The sequence below is a fragment of the Glycine max genome, chromosome 17, assembly GCF_000004515.6.
Source record: "Glycine max cultivar Williams 82 chromosome 17, Glycine_max_v4.0, whole genome shotgun sequence".
Lineage (NCBI taxonomy): Eukaryota > Viridiplantae > Streptophyta > Magnoliopsida > Fabales > Fabaceae > Glycine > Glycine max.
In genome coordinates this window covers 4,621,722-4,647,633 of record NC_038253.2, presented here as the reverse complement: position 1 = coordinate 4,647,633, position 25,912 = coordinate 4,621,722, and the positions used below count along the sequence as shown (strand labels likewise).

General features: G+C 32.1%; 3 protein-coding genes, 1 non-coding gene and 1 pseudogene across 5 annotated transcripts; 2 read left to right on the top strand and 3 right to left on the bottom strand.

Annotated features, from left to right (window-relative positions):
- Positions 1 to 412: 412 nt before the first annotated feature.
- On the top strand, positions 413 to 3,853 carry LOC100792606 (18S rRNA (guanine-N(7))-methyltransferase RID2). Its single transcript, XM_003549280.4, has 9 exons — positions 413 to 575; positions 670 to 745; positions 825 to 908; positions 1,005 to 1,060; positions 1,302 to 1,358; positions 1,607 to 1,656; positions 1,847 to 1,999; positions 2,889 to 3,021; positions 3,284 to 3,853. Exons 1-9 carry the CDS (start codon positions 477 to 479, stop codon positions 3,446 to 3,448), a joined length of 873 nt encoding a protein of 290 aa, XP_003549328.1. The 5' UTR covers positions 413 to 476; the 3' UTR covers positions 3,449 to 3,853.
- Positions 3,854 to 7,908: 4,055 nt separating this feature from the next.
- On the bottom strand, positions 7,909 to 12,629 carry LOC100788387 (pumilio homolog 6, chloroplastic-like; annotated as a pseudogene).
- Positions 12,630 to 13,642: 1,013 nt separating this feature from the next.
- Positions 13,643 to 16,605, top strand: LOC100786767 (mitochondrial outer membrane import complex protein METAXIN). The gene is made up of 6 exons (XM_003549275.5): positions 13,643 to 13,892; positions 14,019 to 14,356; positions 14,502 to 14,578; positions 14,732 to 14,792; positions 15,759 to 15,915; positions 16,152 to 16,605. Exons 1-6 carry the CDS (start codon positions 13,748 to 13,750, stop codon positions 16,337 to 16,339), a joined length of 966 nt encoding a protein of 321 aa, XP_003549323.1. The 5' UTR covers positions 13,643 to 13,747; the 3' UTR covers positions 16,340 to 16,605.
- Positions 16,606 to 18,275: 1,670 nt separating this feature from the next.
- On the bottom strand, positions 18,276 to 18,403 carry MIR4371A (microRNA MIR4371a). Its single transcript, NR_048695.1, has one exon. It is a non-coding gene; the product is annotated as a microRNA MIR4371a (primary transcript).
- A 1,003-nt stretch (positions 18,404 to 19,406) lies between these two features.
- Positions 19,407 to 24,227, bottom strand: LOC100776480 (protein ROLLING AND ERECT LEAF 2). Of its 2 annotated transcripts, none has more exons than XM_006600429.4 (5): positions 23,995 to 24,227; positions 22,114 to 23,307; positions 21,494 to 21,705; positions 20,624 to 20,847; positions 19,407 to 20,220 (listed from the first exon to the last, which is right to left on the bottom strand). In XM_006600429.4, the coding sequence occupies exons 2-5, from the start codon at positions 23,216 to 23,218 to the stop codon at positions 19,524 to 19,526; spliced, it is 2,238 nt and encodes a 745-aa protein (XP_006600492.1). In that variant the 5' UTR covers positions 23,219 to 23,307; positions 23,995 to 24,227; the 3' UTR covers positions 19,407 to 19,523. The 2 variants fall into 2 exon arrangements, with proteins under 2 accessions (XP_006600492.1, XP_006600493.1); XM_006600430.3 differs by lacking the exon at positions 23,995 to 24,227 and adding an exon at positions 23,850 to 23,971.
- Between the last annotated feature and the right edge of the window lie 1,685 nt (positions 24,228 to 25,912).

Here is a 25,912-nt window from a genome sequence, read left to right as displayed (position 1 = left end):
TACATTAGTTTTCGTTTAAAAAAATCTTATTATATTTTTTAATAATTTAATTATACATATACATAAATTAAAGTTAAATATTTTAATTATTTAAATTTAATAGATTAATTTATTGAAGATAATTAATTTGTTCATAATTTTTTTATAAATAATTATAAAAAAAATCAAATAATCAATCAAATCAAGTTATATGATTGATTAATTAAAATTAACTAATTGATTATAAAAAAAAAATAAGATTATTATATATATTAAGATATTAAAAATTACAAAATCATTATATATTAACAGTTTAATTTTGATGTAACTTTTATAGAATAACATTTATCTAATTGTGAGGATGGAAATAATAAAGATATGATGGTAGCAATTTTTTTTATAAGGAAATTGTGAGGATGGAAATCCCTAATTCCCAAATTATTTAATAAGTGTGAAACGGTGTGTGTGGGTTTTAGGGTTTTTGTCGCTGTGAAAGGATGGCGTCGAGACCAGAGGTGATTGCGCCGCCTGAGATTTTCTACGACGATGCCGAAGCTCGCAAGTACACCTCTTCTTCCCGTATTGTTCAAATTCAGGTTTTCCCTTTCTTCTTCTTCTTCTTCTCATTCCCAATTCAATTTTCTTTCTTTCTGAAATTCATTCATTAATTAATTCCTTTGTGCCAAATAGGCGACGCTGTCAGAGAGAGCTCTTGAACTACTTGCTTTGCCTGATGACGGCGTTCCTAAATTACTCCTTGATATCGGTAATTTAAATTTTAATTCAATTTAGCTATTCTCTGTCGCTTTTGTCGAATTTTAATGGCTTATGAATGATCGATGTAGGTTGTGGATCGGGACTTAGCGGTGAGACAATCTCGGAGAATGGACACCATTGGATTGGGCTTGATATTTCAGCATCAATGCTTAGTATGTTATGTTTTGAAATGTTGTTTGTTATTCCTATTTATTTTGAATTTTTATATATTTTTTGCTAATTTTATTTATTTTTGTTAAACTTGGAAGATGTTGCGGTGGAGCGAGAGGTTGAGGGTGACCTTTTACTTGGTGACATGGGCCAGGTATATCTATACTATTCACCTTATTTCTGCTTAATCAGTATTATTGCTGTTGCAATTGCTGTTCCTGCTCAATGTTATTGTGTTCTAATTTATGTTATAAACTTATAATACTCTTCTGTGTGTGTGTTTTGGTCATAATGTTTGTGTGCAATGAATGAGTTATTATTGACAAAATAAAAATGACATCCATGCTCTGCATCTTGCCTTACTGTTTTTCTGTCACTTTGTCATTTGGTTTCAGGGTATAGGAATTCGTCCTGGAGTTATGGATGGGGCCATCAGTATATCTGCTGTTCAGGTTTGTTTTCAATATAAATGACTAAATCAAACTAAAATAGATTATTACAGAATGAGCCCCATGTTAAATGTGAAAAATAAAAGAACTGAATTTGGGCAGAACGCATACTGGGTGAATGAAATGATAAGGGGGATTATTATATGTGAATAAGTATTCTTCTCTACCAAGTTTGATAGGGAGCATCTCATTTTCATTATTAATTCTGTGGACATTTATATGACGAGGCAAACTTTTATATGACAATGCAGTGGTTATGCAATGCTGATAAATCCTCTCACAACCCTCGATTAAGATTGAAGTATGTTCCTTTACTTGTTTATTGTATTGCTTTTTATTTTTTCTATTTTGGGTCACTAACTCATAAGTGTGTAGAAACATGCACAGTTCTGTGCTTCTTTGCATCTTACACTAGTGAGATTCAATAATTCTGGAACCTATCTCCTTTTCTCTGTTTCTCTAATAACATATAATCTCAATTTCTGGTGTAGGGCCTTTTTTACATCTCTATATAAATGCTTATCAAATGGAGCTAGAGCAGTATTTCAAGTGTATCCTGAAAATATAGACCAACGTGAATTGATTTTGAATGCTGCAATGCATGCTGGATTTGCTGGTGGTATAGTGGTGGATTTTCCACACAGGTGCAGTGAATAAATCTTATAATATTACTATGGCTCATTTGTTTCATAAAAAAGTAATATGCTGGAAATAAATATAGTCTATTTTTTTTTTCTCAGTTAGCACAATTGCTTTTTAATTTTTGTCTTCTAGTGTTTGGTAATTGGTAGGGGTGCTATAATCATAGTTTTTGGTCAACAGGGTCATGTTATGTACTAGCAATCTCAATTTGGTAAAAAATATTCATGAATTATTTTTACCTTTTACCAAGATAACATACAAGAAACTCAACTTTTGTCCATTGTGAAACTCAAATTTTGTCTATAATCCTCCTATGTTTTCGTGTCACTGTATGTTTTTGCTTAGCAATATTTGTGAGAATTTATTGAATATCTCAAAATGAATCATCTTAACCTGTATACTTCATGAAAATATGCACCACCACTAGCTGGGGTGGAACCATAAAATATTTATTGAGGTAGCTAAATTATAAGATTGATGCAAGTCCAAAAGAATCAAGGTATAGCAATATTAAAGGCAAGTCTAAATTTGACAGCTTTTCATATTCTGAAAAAAAAAAAAAACTAAACTCAAAATGATAGACAAAAATGTCCAAATATTCTATCAAATAAGTTTTGGGGTAAGCCAGTCATCTTATCTTAGCTACTCAAGCTTAAAAACGTTACCCCTAGAAAGTGTAATATATCTGGACATTGTTGATTCATGCCTCACATATAGTCATCTTATCTTACCAATTATGAACACTACTAAAGAAAAATTATATTCGACTGTTGGGGTGCAGTGTTTTATTTGATGTGGTTGTTATATATGATTTCTTTTGAAAAGCATCATTTTGCCTAGCCTTCTTGAGCATGGTGTTTCACTAACCGGAGAACAATTGTCTTATGATAGTTCTAAGAAGAGGAAGGAGTTCCTTGTTCTCACTTGTGGTCAATGCTCAGTAAATGCGTCCATTTCCAAAGGTAAAAATGAAGATGGGGAGAGTTGCTCTGATGACGACAGTGAAGATGAAGAAAATCAGACAGTGAGTGTTACCAGATTTGTGAATTCAATTTATACAATGAGTTCTTTAAAAAATAGTATTCCTAAAATATGGCTTTCTTTATAAAGCACCTGGTGTTAATTTTTGCTTTATTTGATTAGTTGGTTGTATTCTTTGATTGCTACCTATAATCCAGATTTTGGAAATGCAAGATGTAGGCAAGTTATGTAAATGCCATCTTTACCTGTCATTGCTCACAAGCTTATGTATAGTTTACTTATCAGACAAAATAAAAATGCTGCAGGTATGTATATCAGACAGGCATAGACCGCGGAAGAAACAGAAAAATAATAAGGTTGGTAAAGGAAAGGAATGGTTACTAAGGAAGAAGGAGCAGATGAGAAGAAGAGGAAATGTTGTTCCTCCAAATACCAAGTACACGGGTAGGAAACGGAAGGATCGTTTTTGATTTTGTCTGGCATTTGCCTCTCAGGGTCGAGAGTATAAAAAACTAGTCACATTTATCTGTATTTTAAAAACACATACAATATCATAGCCCCGATGGCTTAGGATCCCCCCTCAAGAAAAAAAACAAAACTGATATTCCAACATACCGGATAAATATCCTTCATAGGCTTCTATCAAACAAATTTGACTGCAGGAACGTGCATGTATGAGTAGCCTTCAAGGCCCGAGCAATATGTTGGAATATCAGTTTTATTTTTTTTTCTTGAGGGGGATCCTAAGCCATGATATTGTATGTGTTTTTAAAATACAGATAAATATCATTTGCTTTAGTTGTATCTATTTGGCAAACATATGCATTTTAAATGTTGTGAGGCGCATAATTCCAGAATACAAGTAGCTTTTTCCAGATTATAGTTGTGTATCCATTTTACTTTTTTGTTTTTTAAATAGAATCTTACTGTAATTTTCCTGGATTCACATTTATCACACTAATACCTTCTGGATGTAGCTATTACAATAATGGAATCTTACTGCAATGATTATTTGAATTGATTGAAAAAAAAAACAGATATTTGCCACATCATTACCAATGCAGATAATTCATTTTGATTATGTAAATGATTAATTGTATTATTATTTAAGTAAAATTAAAATCGATAGAATTTCACTTCATAATTTTTTTTTGACTGGATGGTACTCATCATTTCATATAGCAAGTTTATAATTAAAAGTTAGAATTTCGGCGGCGAGGAATTGGCGGGTAGAGAATGGGTATATCTTAGTATTTCCTTGGTTTATCACTCATTACATATAATTTAAAGAGGTCGAATCCTGAATAATTAATATTTAAGATATCTAATTTGTCAGTTAAATTTAAATAGTAAAGCTGAATGCCTTGTTCATGTCAAGCTCACAAATATTAGAATGATCCTATTTAAATATTAAACAATAAATAGCTTACGATGAAAATAAAATCACTTCAGCATGAACGTTATTTTCCTTAAAATGTGTTCATGCACCAATAATAATTTTGTTATTTTGGGCATAACGCCATTCTTTTACCTCGAGCTTCAAGCTTTTACCAGGATTAGCTCCACATGTTAGCGATGCCACAGCCTGATATCAGGCATCCTCGTCCGAACAAATGGAGCATTAAAACAGCCAACATTTAACTTGATCGTGCTCAATTAAATCAACATTCAAACCACAACAAGGACGAGAGAACAAATATTAAGGAGACAAACCCCCAGCCCTTTCCTATAGAAAACCACAGTAAAACTGAGAACATTCACTAAATTTACATGATGAAGCAATTATACAAACCAATTTACTTATATGACATCATTACATTAAGTGCACAACATAGTATGCATACACTGATGTTTCTTGAATCCATGAATGTGGGAACTATCAAGGTGCAGCAGATATGAAGCCACAGTAGCATTCGTTTATTCAATGGGAAGCCCAAAGATCAAATATGTCATCTGTTTCCTGTGACACAACAGAAATACAACTTAGTTGTTGTCTTTGCAGTGAAGCATTGTGCAAGACCTTTATTGTCATCATGGTCCAGGTGTTTGGTTCTCTGCATGCAAAATAAAGGGATAAGAAAGCAAAAAAGGAGGACTCTTACACATTGTTTCGTATAGGGGAAAGAAGAGAAAAAAAATAGGATGTAAAAAAAGGCATTTTCTCTCCTTTGGTTGGAGAGTAAGACTTGGGAGAAAGAACTTTCTAGGAGAGTCCGGCCAAAATTTCTTCTTCCCTCCTTATGTGAGATAATTCAATGTTTTTAAAACCAGATTCGTTATTGAACGAACAGTTGCATTAATTTAAGGTTCAATGATTTAACTATTGTTGAATTAGTATCAATAATAATAATAATATTATAGAAACATAATATAACTTTATAACATAAAACTAAAAATAAAACATTTTATAGGTTCTAATTAACATTCAAAATGCACACAAGTCCAAATCAAATATAATATTTAAGTCTAATAGCCTATTTAGTTCTACTGACAACACGCACGTCTCCTTTTCACAACCAAGTAGAAGTTAATCTATATAGTTTATACAACGTTGGTATTCCAATCAACATTGGTATAAAAGTAAAAGTAAAAATTTTAAAAAAATGCAACTAAAAGTATTTGAAGTTGTCATGTAGTGTCTGACATGGGAACATATCTGATATTATTAATTACATGTGTCCATCATAATAAGAGAAATAGTTTTATTAATTAAAATAATAGTTTTTAGGTAAATAAAATAAATATATATTTTTAGAAGAAATTTTTTTTTTTATTTATTTGATAGAGTGAAATAAATTTTTATATAAAATGATAAAATAAAAAATAGAGTAAACAATAGGTCCAAGACGCAACAGGTCACTTTTTAGATTTATGACACGTCTCTATGTTCTCTCTTCCTCTCAAATCCGTTTTTCCTATTTTCTTTCCCAAAATCTCTCTTGAATTGTCATGAAATTTGAAGACGAGGTTAGAAACTTATTTTCGCACACCCATTGTTGGAATTTTTGAGATAATGTCTGTGGTGGGAGAAATATCTCTCGCACTGAGTTTTTTCTTTTTTTGCATACATCAAAATCTGTCCCAATAAAACTACGATCTTAAACTCGTTAACCATTGGATTATCGTAAAATTTGGACACCACCTTTGGAACTCATTTTCAAACGTTCTCATCAATGAGATTTATGAAGTAATGTTTTTGCAAAGAGAAATTAGTCTCGCACGTTGAAAGTGAAATGGAGACTACAATTTCTTTTCCTTCTCTTTAGCACTTAAAAATCCTAACAAAACAATCAAAGGAAAAGTTTGAAGAATCTTAGACAACCACTAGGGAATGTCACTATCGTTGTTGGACTAGACACGTGAGCTCGCTTAGAGATAAAGATGAATTTATCAAAATTGGGGTTAGAATGAACATGTGTAAGAATTCTTAGAGAATCAAATTTGGGTTTATTTTGGGATGTTTATTATATTAAAATTCTTCCTATATGGTTATGTGAAATTGTCTGAAGGGTTTTACTCCCATGTTTTGATAAATAATTTTGTATAATTTGTTGTATTTTGAACAAGAAGTACTAGATTAACGTGATAAATTGTTATAAAGAAATTATAACATTGTTGTTGAGATTAAGCATAAGTGCAAAGTTGAACATGTGTTAATTTTTTAGATACACATACACATGTGATGGTGGATTCTGACGTTGTGATATGTTAAAATTATGGACATGAAATTTGGTTGTGGATAATTGTATTGTTAACACTTGATGTGACAATACTTGTGTAGTGAGCTGTGAATTATACAATAATTCGACTGGTATTTACATTAATAAAAGTGTTTATGCATAGTGCTAAAGAGAAAGTGTAGGATTCCTAGTTAGGAACCTAAAGTGTTAAATTGTAGCAAAATGTGTTAAATGTGTTTGAAATACAAGTGTAAGGTCGTAGGTATTATATAATTCATGAACAGTGTTTGCGTGCAAAAATTGTTTTAAGGGTTGAACCTGGATCAGGAAGGTAAAACCCTAACGGATTTTTCTGAGTCTAGGCCTTGGAAATAAAGACATTCGATTTGAGTGCTCTTTTAAACATATGTTGATCCCATATAATTGGAACATTCTCGCAAAACAAAGTGATCCTGACTGGTCACCTTATGATTTTACTTAGTGAAAGTAACCTAACATACACATTATGTTGCAATGTGTCTTGTTATATACTCCTAAGTGTTTCAATATGGTTTTTTTAATAATATGATACCCCATTGCATATAGGTTTGACTTAGTATAATTGTTACATAATGTCTATTAATTGTTTATTATGAAATTGATGAGTATTATTACATCTTAATCCAAGTGTATGATTCATGTATAATGTGATTGGTGATTGAAAAATGAATTTTAAATGATAAAGTGAAGTGACGTGGACTATATTAAGTTAAACTATGTTATAAATACTTCTAAAATTTATTTTGATCATGTTTCTGTTTATTTGTATTTTTTTTAGAAATATGATAACTCACTTTCTGTTCGTTATTTGTATTTGAATCTTGTGATGATCTCGAACCTTATGTTCATGAGAGTAGATGACTAGTTGATAATTTTAAAAAATCTCATGTTAGAGAATGCTAAAACACAATGCTCACTAATTTAACAATTTTTTTTTGTAAATTTTAACGATCTTATTCTGAGTCGGATATACTTTTAATAAGTTTTATTTTGTAATAGTGAATCTTGTTTTCATGTGAGCAAATGACTAGTTGGTAATTTTAAAAAATCTCGTGTTAGAGAATACTGAAACACAATGCTCATTGATTTAACAATTTTTTTTGTAAGTTTTAACGGCTTTGTTATGAGTCAGATATACTTTTAATAAGTTTTATTTTGTAACAGTGAAGTAAATGTGAACTTTTTACTCACATGAATTTGTTTATCAATATTTTTATATATTTTATTTATTTATATGTATGTTGGGATAAAGAATGTGAGATGACTCGGCACCCATATGGATGCATAGATAGAATAACAATTTCACCACGAAATGCAAATATTATAAAGTCAATGTTTTTAGTTGGAATTGATTCAATGCACTTCTGTATTACATGATTCCCATTTTGGTCACGTACACATCTCATAACATTTCCATCTAGCTCATGAACAAGCTGAGCTTTCTGTTCAAGATCGATAGCCTCAAGTGCCTGCACAGGAACAAAATAGAAATAAATGAAATGATAGATTCAAACTGACACACTGAGTATACCGGAAATACTTGTATTTATAATATCATTCTGCTAAAGACAGTTACGCAGGTTGGCTTTCAGAAAAGAAATACACATACAAAGGAAAAGAAACAGAAATATCTCAACTCCAAGAAGTGAGAGCCTACACCACAATCACCAAATCCCATGTTGACACTGCTTCATCAATCCCCTGCTGCTATTACTATTGATAATCAAACAGAATTTGGGCTGAAGTAAAAAAATTGCTCTTCAAAATATGGAGTTTCCCAGCATGGGAAACTATGCAACTTGTATTTGACATGGAAAACAAAAAGACCATAAATACTCTCATCTTGATATATTGCAAACAAACTTATTTTGTCATTACTAGGAACTACACCTTGGCTAGAAGATAAGATAAATTTCTGAGATAAGCAGCCCCATTTTCAGACTGTAATTTGCAAAAAGGCAGGCATCTAGCAAATGCTTAAGTAGGATCTTCATATATTTAGATCATTAATAAATCTCAATCAAAGATCCTGTGGTTCAAAATGGTAGAAATAAAATCATAGTCATACTGACTAAAATCCATGAACATATCTTGTAATAGCTTTCAAGACAAACAACTGACATGAATATATACCAATGTCTTAATGTTATATGAATAAAAAAAATTACATACCTTTTGGACTACACAACAGCCATACATCTGCAGACCTAAAGGCGGTATCTGACAAAGAAGTCGATTTGCAAGTTCCTTTCTCTGCTCAGGACTTCCATACTCAAAAAACTATGCACAAGAGAAACAGACAAATTGAGCATAACAGATTCCAAACAATCATAAAGTTAGTTAATGACAATGTACATCACTTCAAAACATACCTTTTGGATTACATAGTTTCCAAATACATCAGTCATTAATTTTGAAGTATGTGGAAGAACCTCTTTGAACACTAACTCCTTCTCTTTAACACAGCAGCTTTCCAACTTCTGCTGTATAAAACAGCTCCCATGCTGAGCAGTGCTGGAGTTAAAAAAAAAATGAACTTAATTTCCAAAGCCAAGGGATGATAAAGTGATAGGTGAAAAGATCACCAAAGTATTACTTGCCTAAATACAACTATATGTCCAATAATATCAGATAGCTCAAATCTGTGTGACCTTTGCCAGATTTTAACTTACTTACTTCGTACCCCATTGCCCAGAGGTTCTTCGCTATGCGAAGGTATGGGGGAGGGATGTTGTACGCAGCCTTACCCTTGCATATGCAAAAAGGCTGTTTTCGGATTCGAACCCATGACCAACAAGTCACCAAGGCACAACTTTACCGCTGCACCAGGGCTCGCCCTCCTTTGCCAGATTTTAACTATTCAAGAAAAATAGCAATTTTGGGGTTGTGAGCACTGTCAAATGCTCTTTGAGCTTGCCATCCAGATAATAAACCTCCATTTCTACTTTCTGGGTATCCTGATAAAACTGGTCTAGAAAGTGGAGAACTTGGATACTGGGGTACGAAACCCAAATTTGAAGGGTGTCCAAAATAACCAGGGTGTATTAGCCCACCTCTATTAGAATTCAAATTAACACCAGTTCTCTGATTATGTAACTTTTTTGTCATCCAAGTAAGCACCACTACTGGGCCTTTTTTGGGAATCAAAAGGACCAATTTGGCCACCAACACTGGCTCTAGGAGCCAGCAGATGACCAGATACACCATATCCCTCCGCAAAAGGTTGTTGATGATATTGCATGAAAATAGGATCACCAAAAGAAGGCTGCAGAGGAAATCCAAATTGTCCAAAAAACTTGATTGCATGCATCATTTCAGCTCCGTGTGAATTGTTTCCTGCAGTAGAAGAAACCCCTGGTGCTTGGGGAGTAAAACTAGAACCAGTAGCCCCGTCAACAAGTGGTACAGAACCATGAGGAGGGTATGCAGCAATATATGGAGGAACAGCTGTGGGACTAAATGGGTATGCACCTACATATTGCAGAGAATATATACCCGAAGCCTACAAATTAGTGTAAAACGAATTTACTGAGGTCATATAAGCAGCTGCTGTAGCATATAGTGGAGGTGTATATCCTGATGATTGCAGTACAGGCTGTACATCAGAGGAGAACTTGCTGGGATTGTGAAGAAACTGCTCCATACCAACATATGTGCATTTTTCACTTTGAGAATTGGTGCTAGGCACTTCACATGGATAGTTTTGTAGCTGGTGTTGCATCAAATTATTCTGGAAGCTGTTCTCCCATTTATCTTCATAACTCCGACTTTCTGAATTTGGTAGATTAGATACACTGAGAGCCCTTAATTGTGATTCTACAATTGTAACATGTAAGTCATTAAAACCCATGCTTCCAGTGGAATTTAGAGATGATGAACTTGTGACTGGGGCAGGGGAATCAACAGTTGATGACAGTCTTATATCATCTGCACCTATGGTAGGTTTTACAGCATCCACTGTAGTGACAGGAGGACCATGAGAAGAACTGGAACCAGTATCTATGCCAATTAGTTCATCCACCACTCCAAGAAACTTATTATATACAGGTGACATGTTATGGGGAAAATCTTCCTGAAAGTTTCAATTTTAATACAGAAAAAAAATATGCTCAAAATCAGAAAATTAATCTGGAGGAGGAAAAAAAGAAAAAGGTCAAGTGATTGTCTACAGTCAAAACTTGGACTCAAACTTGCAAAAAATAGTAAAAGAAAAAAGTCATCACAAACATGGGATCAGTACACACTACCCACTGCAGCAGGAAAGAGGAAAAAAAAGGAAATAAATGCAGAAGAAAGTAAAATTCTAACAAATAAAGTGTTCGAGTGTAGAAATTCATGAGACTAATCCTATAATTTATATGCAGAAAACTTGAGTGATTTTACAAATTCAGAAGTTAATATCACAATAATCACCATTACTAAATGTGTGTGCTGAGATGATGTTGAAGCCACATCCTGTCTATGCCATTTTCCAATAGCTTTGTCTAACTCATTATCATACATCTGTTGGGTTGAATAATCCTCAGACTCCTCCTTGTGTGTTGCAAGAGTTCCTCGTGACAAATATAAAGACCCTTTACCACTATCATCTGCAGAAGACAATCACCAATTACTGTTAAAAGCCTAATACTACCAATATGGTGCACCAGACAGGACATTGTCCCATGAAGTGGGGGAGGATATTTAGTGTTTAAGTTGACATTGCAACAGTCAAATCGGCAAAATCAGCTAGTAATTGGTCTTCAGACTCACCTTTTTGCATATCTCTGTTCAGAGATCCCAAGCTCGCATTCCAGGTGGTGTTCTGGGATAACAAGCTTTCTATGGCCAGAAATGAGCCTTCCATGCTTGGAGGTGCACTGCCACTGCTGTTGGGTACCACATCCTTTCCACGACCATGAAACCTATGGCCATTCAAAAAATATACCCAAATCCTATGTTGCCATGTGACGGGATGGTGAGCCAAAAGTTGCAGCTTCCTTAAAAGACGGCCATTTACTCCCAGCTTCAGAGATTCTAATTGGATTCTCAGTTGCCATACTACTGGAAGATTAGTTTGCCCCGCCTTTTGTAATGGAAACGAGAAATTTCATGTTGCCTCCTAAAGTGCCCCCACAAATTACATCAGCATAAACATCCGACAAGAAATGAACTTTATTATTACGCTAGGAAAGTGAGCAAGCATAGTAGTGCTAATTACTAAACAAGAACAGTGATGAAATAACATGGCAAAATAGAATACTTCACGTAAATTTGTAGAAGTACAATGCAAAATCTCGCATGCAAATTCACACAGTTAAATTATTCTACAAACTCAGAGAGAGTTAAATTATGATATTTTGTAATGTTCCTTAAAGTCATAACAACAAGCTTACGGTTCAAAATTTCATTTCAAGCGAAACGTGCTTCCTCTTCAACCTTAAGATAGCCACGATCATAAAAACAAGTATCACCATCAAGGAGAGCAACAAACAAGTACAATTACCTCATACAAATCACCAATTCCTAATTTCGTATGATAAGAAGAAGAAGAAGAAAACAGTGAAATTCACAAAAAATGAGAAAAGGAGTGAAAAATGAATGCATGAACACACAGAAGACATGAGAAGAAAAAGGAAAAAAGTAGTTGGAGCATGAAGAAAACGAACCTACTACGTTTGTTTGGGAGTTTCAACTAAGAAGGTGAAGAATGAGTTTGGCAGTTGGAGACCCTAGAATAGATTCTCTAACGAAGCTGGGATGAGAGAGAGTATGACTAAAATAAATTGATATGTTTCTATCTATTTTATATTTATTGTCAAGTGCAGTGCAGTGCAGTGAAGCAAGCAAGAGACCAAGAATTTAAAACTGCGTTTGCTTGTACTTTGAGAATAGAGATAGAGACTGAGAAGAAAAAAAACGCTGTTTGTGAGACAAAGACGCAACCATCATGGCCCCGGTAAGATTTAAGGTTCACTTCGTTTGAGTTAAAAAGACAACGGATAATAGCAAAATAACATGAGTTTTATATTTTTATATTTTATTTTAATTTAAAACTTTTATCTAAATTTATTTTTATTTCATTTATTTCTACTCTATCAAAAAACTGATAAGAAAATCAAAATTAATTCCTTTTATAAAACTCATAGTAATATTTTTGTCATGGGTTTATAATTTATTTGAATATAACAAGTTATATTTAAAAAATAGTATTAATTTTTTAACTAATATTTTTAAAACATTCATTCATAATATCTTAATTTATGAGTAGAATAACATTAGTTAATGACTTTAGGCTATTTTAAAATAATTATATAATTATGAAAGTGTACAGTATTATTAAATATTAATGTATAAGTTGGTAATATATTTAAGGGAAGTTTGAATTACTAGTTCTTATATAAGACAACACATAAATGTCTAATTTATTGGTAGCGCTCAAGATCCATGCTGACAAAATTGATGTTGGATTGACTAGCTCATCCATGTTTTTTTTTTTAAAATGAGAATATTTTTTATTCTTATTATAAAAAAACTCTTTATAAGTTTATATATACTTACAAGTTAAATGAGAGAGTTTAAATGCACGACCAATTTAATTCACTTTAATTCCTTATTTTTTTTGTCTTATAACTTTTTGTTGAAATTTGTCTTTGAAATAATTCTTAATTTTGATTGATTTCATAAAATATTTTGTTTTTCATAAAAACACCGTTCAATTATTTTTAGTTAAAAATAACTTAAATATTTTTAAAAATACATAAATATAAAACTATCAGATAAAATCAAATTTAATTTTTTTATTATTATTTGAGAACATCAAATACATATAATTTAACCTTTTATTATTATTTGAGAACAACATATATATAATTTAAAATATTTTTTTAATTGTTATATAGCTTTAAAATAATGTTTAAACTATTTTTTTATTAAAAAAAAAAAGAGCCCCACTTCATCAAAAACAAGCCCATTAAAAATAACACAGAAAACAAAGCAAGAAAGTGAAGAAACCAGAGACAATCACATGAACCCTAACCTAAACCCCTGAGAAATTATTGAAATTGATGCATGGCGGAACTGAACACTCTGGTGGTGCGAAAGCCATGTTTTGGCCTTCCAACCGGTTGCACTCAATCCCTCTCTGCCTACATTTATCTCAAATTCGCCCAAATTCCCTTCCAATTGGACTTCCACCTCAACAACCCTCATTCTAGTAACACCCCCTTTCCCTTTCCCATTTTTTTTTCTCTTTCAGGCTTCTGGGTTTTCATTCTCATATATAAAGTTTCATTTTTTGTCTTTTTCTGCTTATGGGTTTGCACTTTTTTGTTTTGGTTAGATCAAATTCCTTACTTTGAGGTTGGTGACTCTGTGGCTTATAATAATGAGAAGGAGGGGATCATTGAGTGCTTGAAGAAAGATGTTGGGGTTGTTGATTTGGATAGTGGGGTTTCTTCACTCCCTGAGTGGATTTCAACCAAAGCAATTCTCACCACTTGGCTTGCTGATGCACTTGCCTATGAACTCTGGCTGGGGTGTGAAGGTTCCTCTGCTTATAGCATCTATTACTCTGATCTTCCTTGGCCATTGGGGAAGATTCTGTCTTGGAAGAAAGCTATTTGGGTAAAGCTGAAACATGGGATAACTAATGACAATGCTGAAGTGAAAAAAGAAGAGGTCAGTTTTTCTTTTCTTTTCTTTGCATGGTTCAGTAATTTCAACATTTTTTGTGTGTGCGTAGTAATAGTAGTAGTTTTAATGTTTTGCGTGTATGATTTTCTCTTTGATTTGGTATTTATGTTTAGTTATTAGTGATGGACAGATTTATGAGAGAGCAAAGTCTGCATATGAGGCGCTGTCAAGTTGCTTAGGTGAACAGAATTACTTATTTGAGAACAGGTGATTCCTCTGGTTGAATTGCGCGGGAATTTGTGATATTATCTTTTGTTAGAGCTATTTGTGGGAAGATTTTGGTTTGTTTTTCATTTTTGGAGCTATTATTGACTTCATCCTCCAGGTGAGGTATTCATATGCTTTATTTGGTTTATGCAGGCCATCAAGCTTGGATGCTATTTTTCTTGCACATGGACTAGTTGTTCTTCATGCTTTACCTGTAAGTATTAATATTAATTATTTGTGATTCTAATGTTTGTTTTCAGATAGTTACGAATACTCTACTGGCTGCCTGGGTTATACTGGTCAATTAAAACTAGATAGTTATGGACTTGTGGTTACATGTTACTTTACACTCTGGGAACTATCATGAAGTTGGTCTGATCTCAAAATAGGAATAAATGTTTTTGGCACTCAATTGTCTGAAGCAATGCAGCACATTAGCCAATGGTTAGGTGAAAGAGAGATGCATACAGAAAAGGATTATGTTAGAGAACCATTTATAGAATAGCTGTATATGAAGTGTTTACAAATGTTTATCTGCCCAATTTTGGCAGAGCGAATGACAATTGACTAAGATTGTTCTCAAGGAATTGAAGTTGATATTTTAAAAGGTTTTATTTTAAAGAAGAATATTAACTCCTGCGAAAAGCAGTTCAAGACTGGGCAATAAAGTCAGAGATATTTTAAGCTGTGATCTGGTCCCTTTGGAGTTTTTGGTGCTTAGATACTTCTCTTTACCTCTTTGGTGTAAGAATCATGATCACAATGGTCCTAGAAATAATAAAATAATTGCAATGAGGTGCACTAGATGGAAAATTTGTAACTTAGACTTGTTCTAGTGAGATGGCTGAGCAAATGAGAGATTGATGATTGGGGATTCCTAGTTTTCTTCATATTGAGAATATGTTACTATTTTTTAAACATAATCTGATTTTGGGTAATACTTCTGAAAGAGGAAACTAATATTCAGTACCAAAGCCTTCTAAGCCTCTGTACTTAGTTGCTTTTGCACTCTTCTACCCATGAGATTCCTGGCTTTTCTCCTTAATGAAGACCACAAATATATGTTTTTATTTTATTTTGTACCTGTGGTAAATGCAGTGTGCATGCTTATTAGAATCACTTAGACATTTGTTTTGAGAAAATTTTAATTCTAGATCCTGCCTGCATTGATGTACATCAGGAATCTTCAATGTTGCGGATCAAGTTTTCAGAGCATGCTAATTTAGTTAGATATGTGCAACAATGTAAGACAGAACTTATAGATGCAGCTCCATCTCCTTCCTCTGCCCCACAATTTCATACTGATGCAACATCATCTGCTTCTAAAAGTCATTCAAGTAAGATATTTTCTGGATTTTGTAAATGCAGACTTCTCTTTTAGTTTTGCTTGATGAGATTGTGTTAACAAGCATAAGCAGTACTCGAATCATATAGATAACTAGAACAGAATCCTTCTCTCTAATAATTTTATTTAGATACAGTGGCCAGAAATATGTATATATTTGCTATTTTAAACTCTCATGTCCTGTCAATCTTCATGAAGTTTGATTTGTCATTTTTTTTTAAAAATTAGGTTCAAAGCCGAAGAGTAAGCCCAAAAGGGAGAAAACACAGGAGGAGAAAACCTTCAAAAGGAAGGCCAAATATTTTGTGGTAGCACAGTTGGTTGCAGTTGTTGTGTTCCTCACACTTATGACTTCATTTGATGATGCTGAAGTGGAGTTAGATGATGATGATGGTAGTTATGATTACGATGAATGAAATTGCATTCATTTGTTTATCTTCCTCAATTAAAAGTCAAGGCTGCCTCCAACCTAAATAAAACAAGTGTCTCTTGTTCTTTGTTACAATGCAAAATTGGAAAATTATCATTCATTCTAATTTTTACTAGTTATAAGATCCATATTTGTATAGACGAGTGTTAAACAGATTGTTGTTGTCACGTGAGGCAAATCATGGAATGAGTTCTTTGAATCATTTTCAGATTTTTGATGTAACGCCTCTTTTTACTTGTAATGCTCTTCAAGTAATTTTGCTTGTACGGCCCTCCCTAGAGGTTTCTAGGTTCTTTTTTTAAATAATACCATTCACAAAATTAAAATATATATTTATAATTGGAAAGATGCCATTGTTTATTGAGTTGTAGGAAATGAACCATGACTTGAGTGAACTTTTGGAATTGTAGGCCTAAGCAAGTCTTGAGAGAATTAGGCTTTGCTTGATTCTCCTCACATTTTTCTCTTAAAAATTCTTTTCTAAAACAGCTAAGATTCCTTACCTTTTCCCATAGAGACAAGTCTAGGAGGAATGTACTATTTGTATTTTCATTTAGTAAGAAAACTTTTCAAGTATTTAGTACATTTAATTTCTTGATAAGTAATATCACACTTTGATTGATGGACACCTATAATGGATCATTTATATATGATAACATATTTTTATATAAGATAATTTTTAACTATTGATAAAAAAAATTAAAATATTAGAATTTTATTTAGAGATGATATTAAAAAAAAAGGTAAATTAAAAGAAATGGACAACAAAAAAATATCAATTATACAAATAAAAAAAATTAATTAAGTTTTCATACTTAAAATATAAGTCATTTTCATATTATTACCTAACATTTATTTTTTTTCAATTAAGTATCTAAAAAAAATTAGTTTCATTTTATTGCCTACTGTTAGTCATCTTCCGTTACATGATAACATGACAGATAGAGTGTCACGTCATTACGCCTTGTCTGTCACGTCATCACTTAGCGGAAGAGAATTAACGACAGGTAATAAAATGAAACAAAAAAAATTCAATAGGTATTTGACAAAAAAATAATTTTAGGTAATAATCTAAAAATGACATTTTTTTAGGTATGAAAAACTTATTTAGATCAATCTGAAAAACAATTTTTTAGTTAACAAATGACAAGGAGGATTTTTATCAAAATAAATAATCTAATTTCAGATAAAAATGATAAATTTTATTATTTTATTAAAAATAAAAATTCAAATGGTAATCGTAAATTTAAGTTATGTTTAAAAACAAATCTTATAAGTCAATAAGAAAAAATCATTTCTCAAACACTTTTATATCGATCAAATATTTTTAAACTTGTCAAAAAACTAAAAATTAATTAAAATAACTTGAGGAACATATATGTAATTTACTTTTATATAGACTTAGGAAACTTTATCCTATTTATTTTTTTAAGATAATTCCTTATTCAAAATAAGAAATACATTAAATTAATAAGATATTTTTTATTGGTAGGAATAAAAAAATACTATTTGAAATTTACAATAATTCACCTATCAATTTATCATGTTTAATCAATTGAATTAGATTAATAAGATAATATTAAAGATGAAATTAAAGAGTTAAGATGCATACATTTAATATTTGAACAAAGTTAAAAGAGAACCTACCAAGATCAAATGGTGAGATATATATTTTGGGTCCAAAGAATATTGAAGAAAGAATGAGGAAAGACAAAACATGTTACATGTGTACATTGATCATAGATTGTAAAACATCAATTATATATGATTTAAATAAGTTTTTGATGTCATATATTAAATAAATTTTTCATACCTAAAAATAGGTTATTTTCATATTACTACCTAAAAATTTATTTTTTGTAAATACCTACCTGTAAATTTTTTTAGTTTCATTTTTACTACTTGTCGTTAGTCGTTTTCCGTTAGGTGATAACATGACAAACAGAATATCACATCATCACGTTCAATCATTGACACGTATGTCATTAAAGGTGATAATATGACAAGAGGGTGATAACGTGATACTTCGCTTGTCATGTCATCACTTAACAAAAAATGACTAACAGCGGATAATAAAATAAAACTATTTTTTTCAGGTACTTAGTTAAAAAAAATAAATATTAAGTAGTAATCTAAAAATCACCTATATTACAAGTATAAAAAACTTAATTAAATCAATAAAAAAATAATGTGTGCAACACACTTTAAAAAAAAAATGAGTGTCTAATTGAGGAAATAGATAGTGAGACTCAAATTGTTGTGTATTCTAATATATATATATATACAAGATTAGAGGCTTAGATAAGTATTTGTTGCTAGTAAAATTATTTTTTCCTATGAGATTTTGTTAAGCTTTGGAAGCGAAAATAAGATTAAGGACTTGGTTGATTCTTTTTTCACGTTGTTGTTCTAAAAACTGGTTTTTAAGACAAATAACATCAAGGATTTGTTGACTTTATTTTCACTTGAATTAGTTCTGTCTTATATTCAGGGACAAAAAGAATATTAAGTTTTAAAAATTGTTTCTCAAATAAATATTAAAAAAACAAAAAAAAGCATAAAGTATTATATTCAAGTGCTTAGGGAAAAACTCTTGAAAATCATAACCTTGTGTTTGGTAGAGATGAATAAAGGGATGAAAGTATTAGGAATGCAAAGAGATGGAAGAAATTTTAAAACCTAATAAATTGTGGGTAAGTGGAATTAATTTAGAAAATTAGTTTTAGAAAACAAATTTTGAAACTTAATAAATTTTAGATGAGAAATTAATTGTGAGTAAAGTGGAATTAATTTAGAAAATAGTTTTCGAGACAAAAAAAAAAGTGTAAAGTTTCCTATAAGTATTTAAGATTTAAGATCAAACACACCGTAATTAACAAGTTTCCTCTCTTTTATGAGTTATAAGAATTTAAGATCCCCAAATTAGAGAACTTCAAAATGTTCACAAAAAACTTATAAGGGTTGGTCTTGAGCATTACATGAAATTCCTCATTTCCCTCCCTTCATAATAAAAATTTTCTAACAAGGGTGAGAGATTGGCATAAAATCTCTCCCTCCCTTTCTTTTTCCTCCATTTTCCTTTCTTCTAAATCTACCCTTCAATAAATTACTTTCACTGACACCCTTTGCTAACTAAATAAATGAACCAAAAAAATGTATGCCATCTATATCTATGTTCCAGCCCCACAAGAAATCTGCTGCAAGTTCACTTTCTCCCACTTCTTAGCAAGTTCAGTGTATCCCTCAGCATAATCAACAGCAAACTCTGCCATTGAGCTCATAGCAATTGACATACCAGCACAAAGCACCTTGATAGCAACTTCAGCCAATTTCTCAGTATTCATTACCTCTTCAACCTGACCAACTTCCACCATTTCCATATTCTCACCATGTTCTTTTGATCCATCTGGATTTCGTCGAGTCTCTTCTCTTAACTGTTGTGCATAGAGGGACCCCATGCCAGCTGCAAAAAAGTCTATGCCATCAAGCACTGCTGTTTCTTGGAGGGCGTCTAGATGCCTTGACCATTGAACACAAAGTCCAAATAGTGGATGAGTGCCACTGGACCTGCAAGGAGAGCATGCTAGCTTTGATGGATCATGTTCACATCTCACACATCTTAGAAGCCAGCCAGTTAGAGCATTAATATAGGATCTTTGAGAAGTGATCCATGACTCAAAGGTGTTTCGCCAATGCCTCAATTCGGTTTCAAGATTGGAGGCAGAATGAGCAAGCCTTTGAGGATCAGTTCGTGATGTGGCACACTGTTTTCTGGCATCATTGTCAACTAGAAGAATCTTGGCTTCATCTAAGGTTCTCTTCTGTGTCTGGTGACATTCTGCCATCACTTTCCACATCTTGGCAAGCCTGTTAGTTTGTATGTTAGAATCAGCAAGCACGATATGTTATTTGTAATAACATGTGTGCATAGTGTTACCTATCTGCATTTGTTATGTTGTACATAGACACATCATATTGCTCATGTAGATATCAGAAACTAGAATTAAAACATAACCATACATAAAACTCAATATGTAGTTTTAAGACAAGAAGGGCATGATCAAAAGTTTTTGCACCAAAATAGATATATAATCTTGCGGGGTACTTTATAGACAAGATTAAGTAGATGCTATGTAAATTTTATAGCTCTAATATACAAAGTATTGTAAAATTAATGATATAAGTTAACAATTTTAAACTCTAACTTTAGGTCAGAGTGACATACAGGACAAAATGGAATATTATCAGTGAAATTCATTTTCATACATACCCTTGCACCAATTCAAGAAGCTGAGGATGCAACTCTCCATCCCTTAGAGTTTCAATTCTCCTGGAAATAGCTTCAACTGAGTGTATTGAAACTGTTATCTGGGTATGTAAATCTCTAATGGCTGCTCTTGTTTTATCAAGAGAAGAAGGTTCCTCTCCATTTATATCATGATTCCTGAGTTGCTGACATTTCTTCTCATATGCAATGCGAACACGTTCTCCTGACTGTTGAAGAAGAAAGTGGGCATAAGTTTCCCATTATTAAAATTGTATGCAATCATAAGCACCATGACCTGCAACAATATTACAATAACAATCTAATAAACATTTAAAGAAACGATAGTTCGAAAGAAAAATTACTGAATTAAAAGGTTAAGTTGGCCTCTTGTGTGATTTTTTTTCCAAAACCCCATTACTGGGCTAAAGAAAGATATATACTTGTCAGTTAGAGGCTTTGTGATTTGTCATATTACCTGGAAGCTAAACCTCTTAGATGATTACATAAGTACCTTGAAATATTATGTTGCTGTAATTTTAATTTAGTACTAACAATAAGCAAGTGTAGTTTTTATAGATGGGTTGATAACCTTATGAATGAACACTAATTTTGGTCATCCCTAAACTTGTCTAAATTGAACAAAGGCCAGCAAAGGGTATAGAAAATTTTAATTTTTTTTGACAGAAGAAAGTTTTAATTGATGGCCAGAGAGAAGAGTTCAAGTTCCAATAGGCTATACTTCAAGCAACAATTATCCGTACAAAAGCATGTCATCATAGAGAAGTTTATCGAAATAATTTTACAATGAATTTAATAGTTCATATGTAGCAGTTCAGTAATAAATGTACCAGTAAAAAGGGTTCAGTAATATACCTTGACTTCCTCGTAGAGCTTCTTCTCCCATTCATATAACCTGTCTAGTGTGGACTGATGACTAACAGAAAACAAACAATGTTCCTCTGATGGATCATCGGGGCCTTCGTAATCCTCATCCCTAGTGTTTGAAGAATTCATTAAGAATCTTGATGTGGATGAGTGCAATGAAGCTGAGCGGAAAAGCGCCACTGGGTTCAACAATTTTGAAGCTGCAAAAGAAAATTAATTCAAATTTATATTCTTGAAAATTTACAAATAGACATGAGTGAAAGAAAAATGATGCAGTAAAATCAAATGAAAACTTGAGAAAAAGATTATTTCTCCATACAACTCAAACACAATTTCTGTAGTATGGACTATGGAGGATTGATTTTGGAAGGGGGAAGGGAAAAGAAATGCATTGGCCTAATGAAAATTAGTCAAATTACTAAATTATCGTTCCTACAATAGAACAGAAAAAATTGCAATTTCTGAAAATTTAAATATTGCTAACTCTTGTTCTTACAATAACAGAGCAAATATGAAAGCTATTCTTGAAAGTTGAAACTTGAACCTAACTCACTCACAATTCTGAACACTATGAAATGCAGAAGCACGCAAGAAGACTATCAACAAACCTGACAGTTCATTAGATGTTGATAAATATTGAGCTTTCTTGGCCTCTAACAATGCTGAGACATCATTGGCTGCATTGCAGATTATTGTGAATTGAGCTTCAAGATCCTTGATCACTTCAGCCATGCTTGTGGGCCTTCGGTTTACATAAACAGTAAAACCAGGTGTTTCTTCCTTTGCTTCTTGATTACCAGTTTCCATTTCCTGACCCGTAGTTTGAGCTTTAGATACTTGAAAACATTCAATGCCATTGGCTTGTGAGTCTGTGACTTCATTCGCTATTCCAGTTTCAGCATCTGTTCCCTCTTCTTCTTCTTCCTCATGTTCATCAACATCTGCAACCGTGACTTCTTCTTTGGAGGGGTTTACATCAATTTTGGCTCTTTCTTCTGCTACATTTTTCTTTACAGCAAATTCTTCTTGCTCAGTTTCATCTTCTTCCAGGTCTGGTATTCCCTCTTCTTCTCGAACCTTCCTCAGTCCTCTGATCTCATCATCCGTTCCGGTCCAATCAAGGCTACTTTGGGTGGGGTAACCATAATAGTCCAATGATGAAAATGGATTCCAAAAGGAATCCCATTGGGAAGACCGAGGTGAAGGTGGAGGGATATTAGGCCTGTTATGGGGAGAATAAATTGAGGGATTCACAGGTGAGGATTGCATTGGAAAAAAACCCTCAATGCCAAACTGATGCATTGGAGAATAACTTTCAACCCGAACCATTTCAGGCGATCGAGGCCTTTCCTCGACAGAAATCGCCGGATTACCACTCGGCCTTAGGTAATTCACCTTCAAAGTTGTCTTGGGACCAAACTCAATTGTTGTTGGGGTGAAGGATTTTGATGAAATGGGAATGAAAGCAGGACTAGTTTTCTTCACAGGTGTGAAAGGTGGAGTTATGAATGAATCCAATGACAACTCACGCGACTCATTGGCTTTGAAGTAATCTAGCAGTGCAGCTGACACCCTTTTCAGAGACTGAATGTATGCTACATGTCCAGTAGCATATTGAGCTCTTTGCTCAACAGCCTGTTTGATGAATTGCTTTCTATCTTTGCAAAGCTTGACTGCCTCTTCATCATCCAACTTTGATTGAGAACATCCCATCTCTTTACTATGCCTTTCCTATGAATATCTATCTCAGGCTTGCATTGAAATGGATGATATCAAAGAACAGTTTTTTATTTATCACAAATCTGCCCACAGAAACAGTAAAGTTCAGTATGTATATTGAATTCCATAAAAAATGAATTGGAGTGAGAGAAAAAAAAAGCAAGTAAATTAAACATTATAACCAAAAGAAATGAATCAAGGTTAATAAAGGTAGATGCTTTTCTTTGTTTTCAAGTAATTGAGATTCCTCTATGTTTTCCATAAGACCAAACTATGCTAATCACAACACGGAGACATTCAGAAAGCACAGAACTTTTGATCTGGGATTTTTTGTTTTTGGCAAAGATGAGAAACGACAACTAGAAATCTCTACAAAAAACACATTTTGAAGTGAAGTTAATAAAGGGGCAACATTAAAACAATCCTCGGTTATCTGAAGAAAAAGAAAACCAGTATTCAGATCACAAACGAGGGGCAAAAGAAGGTGCTAAAGATTTACATAACTACAATTAAGGAAAAGTATAGAAATGTTATTATAAACGTGTGCAACAATAAAAGGATAACAGAAGAGGTGAAGGGTACTCATTTCACCAAAAAAAAAAAAACTCAATGCAGCCTCACTCACACTGTTGCTGTTAAGAGCTGACAAATAAACTAAATGCTGAGAGTAGGAGAAGGACAATAAGAAAATGAAGAAAGAGAAAATGTTAAGCGTTTGGGTTTGATTAAGAATGAACATGAACAGTGAAGCATGGAATGGAGAAACGTACCTCACAATGGGGCATTGATCTCAGAGAGAGAGACGTTGAGAAAAAGCAACGGTCAAAACTCCAAAACACACGAAGAGGGAGAAAGAAACAGTGTTGTGTGGGGAACACAAACAAAAAAAGACACAGTTTAATAAAAAGCAACAAAAAGAATATGACAACTAAGGGCATTGCCCTTCGTGTTGCACTGAACTTCTTCACTGCCACAAATGGAAAATATTAATGAAAACGAAAATGACCACTCAAAATCCGGAATTAGTTTGCCCAATTGGCTACTTTACGCTCTTAACTTAGCCGTTGTTGGTCCTCTACAAGAAGTTCCCAGTTTGTATTTTAAATTGAAAATTTTTCAGTTATTTTAAGCATTTTTATTTTTAATTATATGACTCTTTTTAAAAATTTATTTATCCATTTTTATAAAAAAATATTTTTAGATGTATTAATTATTTTTTATATATATTTTTATTTAATTATTCTCTCTCTAAACATTATAAAAAATACATAAGGATAATTTTGAAATTATAATACATATAATTAACAAATTTGATATGATAATTACTTTTTTAAGAAATTTAAATTAGTTAAAAAAATTTATAATTAACTATGGAAGTATAATATGAAATTTAACTTAGCAATTCACTGGCTCAATTAATACTTTCGGTTCCAGTTCACGACTATGTTTGTGATTAAAATTAAAAAAAAAAAAAATAGTAAAGCAAAAAGGTTAGTGGGCATTAGTAACTCCCACTGGACGGCTCCCCTGTAACGGCCCTGCGAGGCCGGGAGTAAATGCTCATTAATTTTTATTTTATGAAAATAAATGCTCATGGATTTGTCATTTGATGTATCAAAAGAGGTTTAATTAATAATAATTTGATTCCTAAATTATTCAAAACCGTGATGTCATTACTGTGAGTACAGAAGTACAACTTAGTTTAGAAATATTATTTGAAAATCTCATGAAAAGTGGATTAAAATATGAGTAAATATTAACTAATTTTAATCTATTTAATTAATAATAATAGTATTTTCTTAAAATACTTTCATTTGATTGAAAATTTATCTCTAATATTTTTTACCTTTCATATTAAGTTGAATTGATATTAAGTTCAAACGAAAGAAAATTCAGGAAAATAGTTTTTTTAAAATAAGATTAATAAAATAAATGATATTAACTATTTTTCTTAACTAATGTGTAAATTAATTATTTTTTCTTATTTATGAATCCAAAAAAAAAAGTAACAAGATATTTACTGAAAATATAAAAGATTTTAAATTTATATTATTATTTAATCATAAACTATCATATAATTTAGGGTGTCAAAAGAATTCATTGTTTATTATTTATCAGGCCCATTAATGTAAAATTTAATTCAATTCATTTGGTTGTAATGATTAAAAAAATCTTCTGATTGTTTACAAAAATATATTTGGATCATATTAGATGTATGACATTTCGCCGACAAAAACATAGAATGATCATCAATATCAAAAAGATGAGACACAACTATTTTAGTAGCTTAGCGAGAGAGAAACATGGATGAATTGAATACACATGAAAAATAAGAGAGATTCATATACTATACATATATGAGAGACTTAAAAGATTATGCCAATAAAATGTGTATATATATATATTTTTTATAATTTATCCCTTAAAAAATTTCCTAAACAGAGTTTGAGAGAAACTATAGCCCATCAAAAAATTATATGTTGATTTGTAAGGAAAATCGCAAGCAAGCTAAGGGGTTACACAATCAATACTAAATTGATAGTAGCAACTAATAATTTATAGCGTTTTATATAATTTATCTTATCAATTTACTTCTTTCTAACAAAATTAAATTCACTTTATTTGATTATAAAATATTTAAACATCACTCTTATTTATTTTATCTTATTTTATCTCATTGTTAGATAC

Coding starts and splice junctions, on each gene's coding strand:
- LOC100792606 (XM_003549280.4), top strand. CDS start 477: ATGGCGTCGAGACCAGAGGTGATTGCGCCGCCTGAGATTTTCTACGAC. Junction 1,061..1,301: donor TACTTGGTGACATGGGCCAG/GTATATCTATAC, acceptor ATTTGGTTTCAG/GGTATAGGAATTCGTCCTGG. Junction 2,000..2,888: donor GTGGTGGATTTTCCACACAG/GTGCAGTGAATA, acceptor GTCTTATGATAG/TTCTAAGAAGAGGAAGGAGT.
- LOC100786767 (XM_003549275.5), top strand. CDS start 13,748: ATGGCGGAACTGAACACTCTGGTGGTGCGAAAGCCATGTTTTGGCCTT. Junction 14,357..14,501: donor CTGAAGTGAAAAAAGAAGAG/GTCAGTTTTTCT, acceptor AGTGATGGACAG/ATTTATGAGAGAGCAAAGTC. Junction 14,579..14,731: donor AATTACTTATTTGAGAACAG/GTGATTCCTCTG, acceptor TGGTTTATGCAG/GCCATCAAGCTTGGATGCTA.
- LOC100776480 (XM_006600429.4), bottom strand. CDS start 23,218: ATGGGATGTTCTCAATCAAAGTTGGATGATGAAGAGGCAGTCAAGCTT. Junction 20,848..21,493: donor AGCTCTACGAGGAAGTCAAG/GTATATTACTGA, acceptor CTTCTTCAACAG/TCAGGAGAACGTGTTCGCAT. Junction 20,221..20,623: donor CTTCTTGAATTGGTGCAAGG/GTATGTATGAAA, acceptor ACAAACTAACAG/GCTTGCCAAGATGTGGAAAG.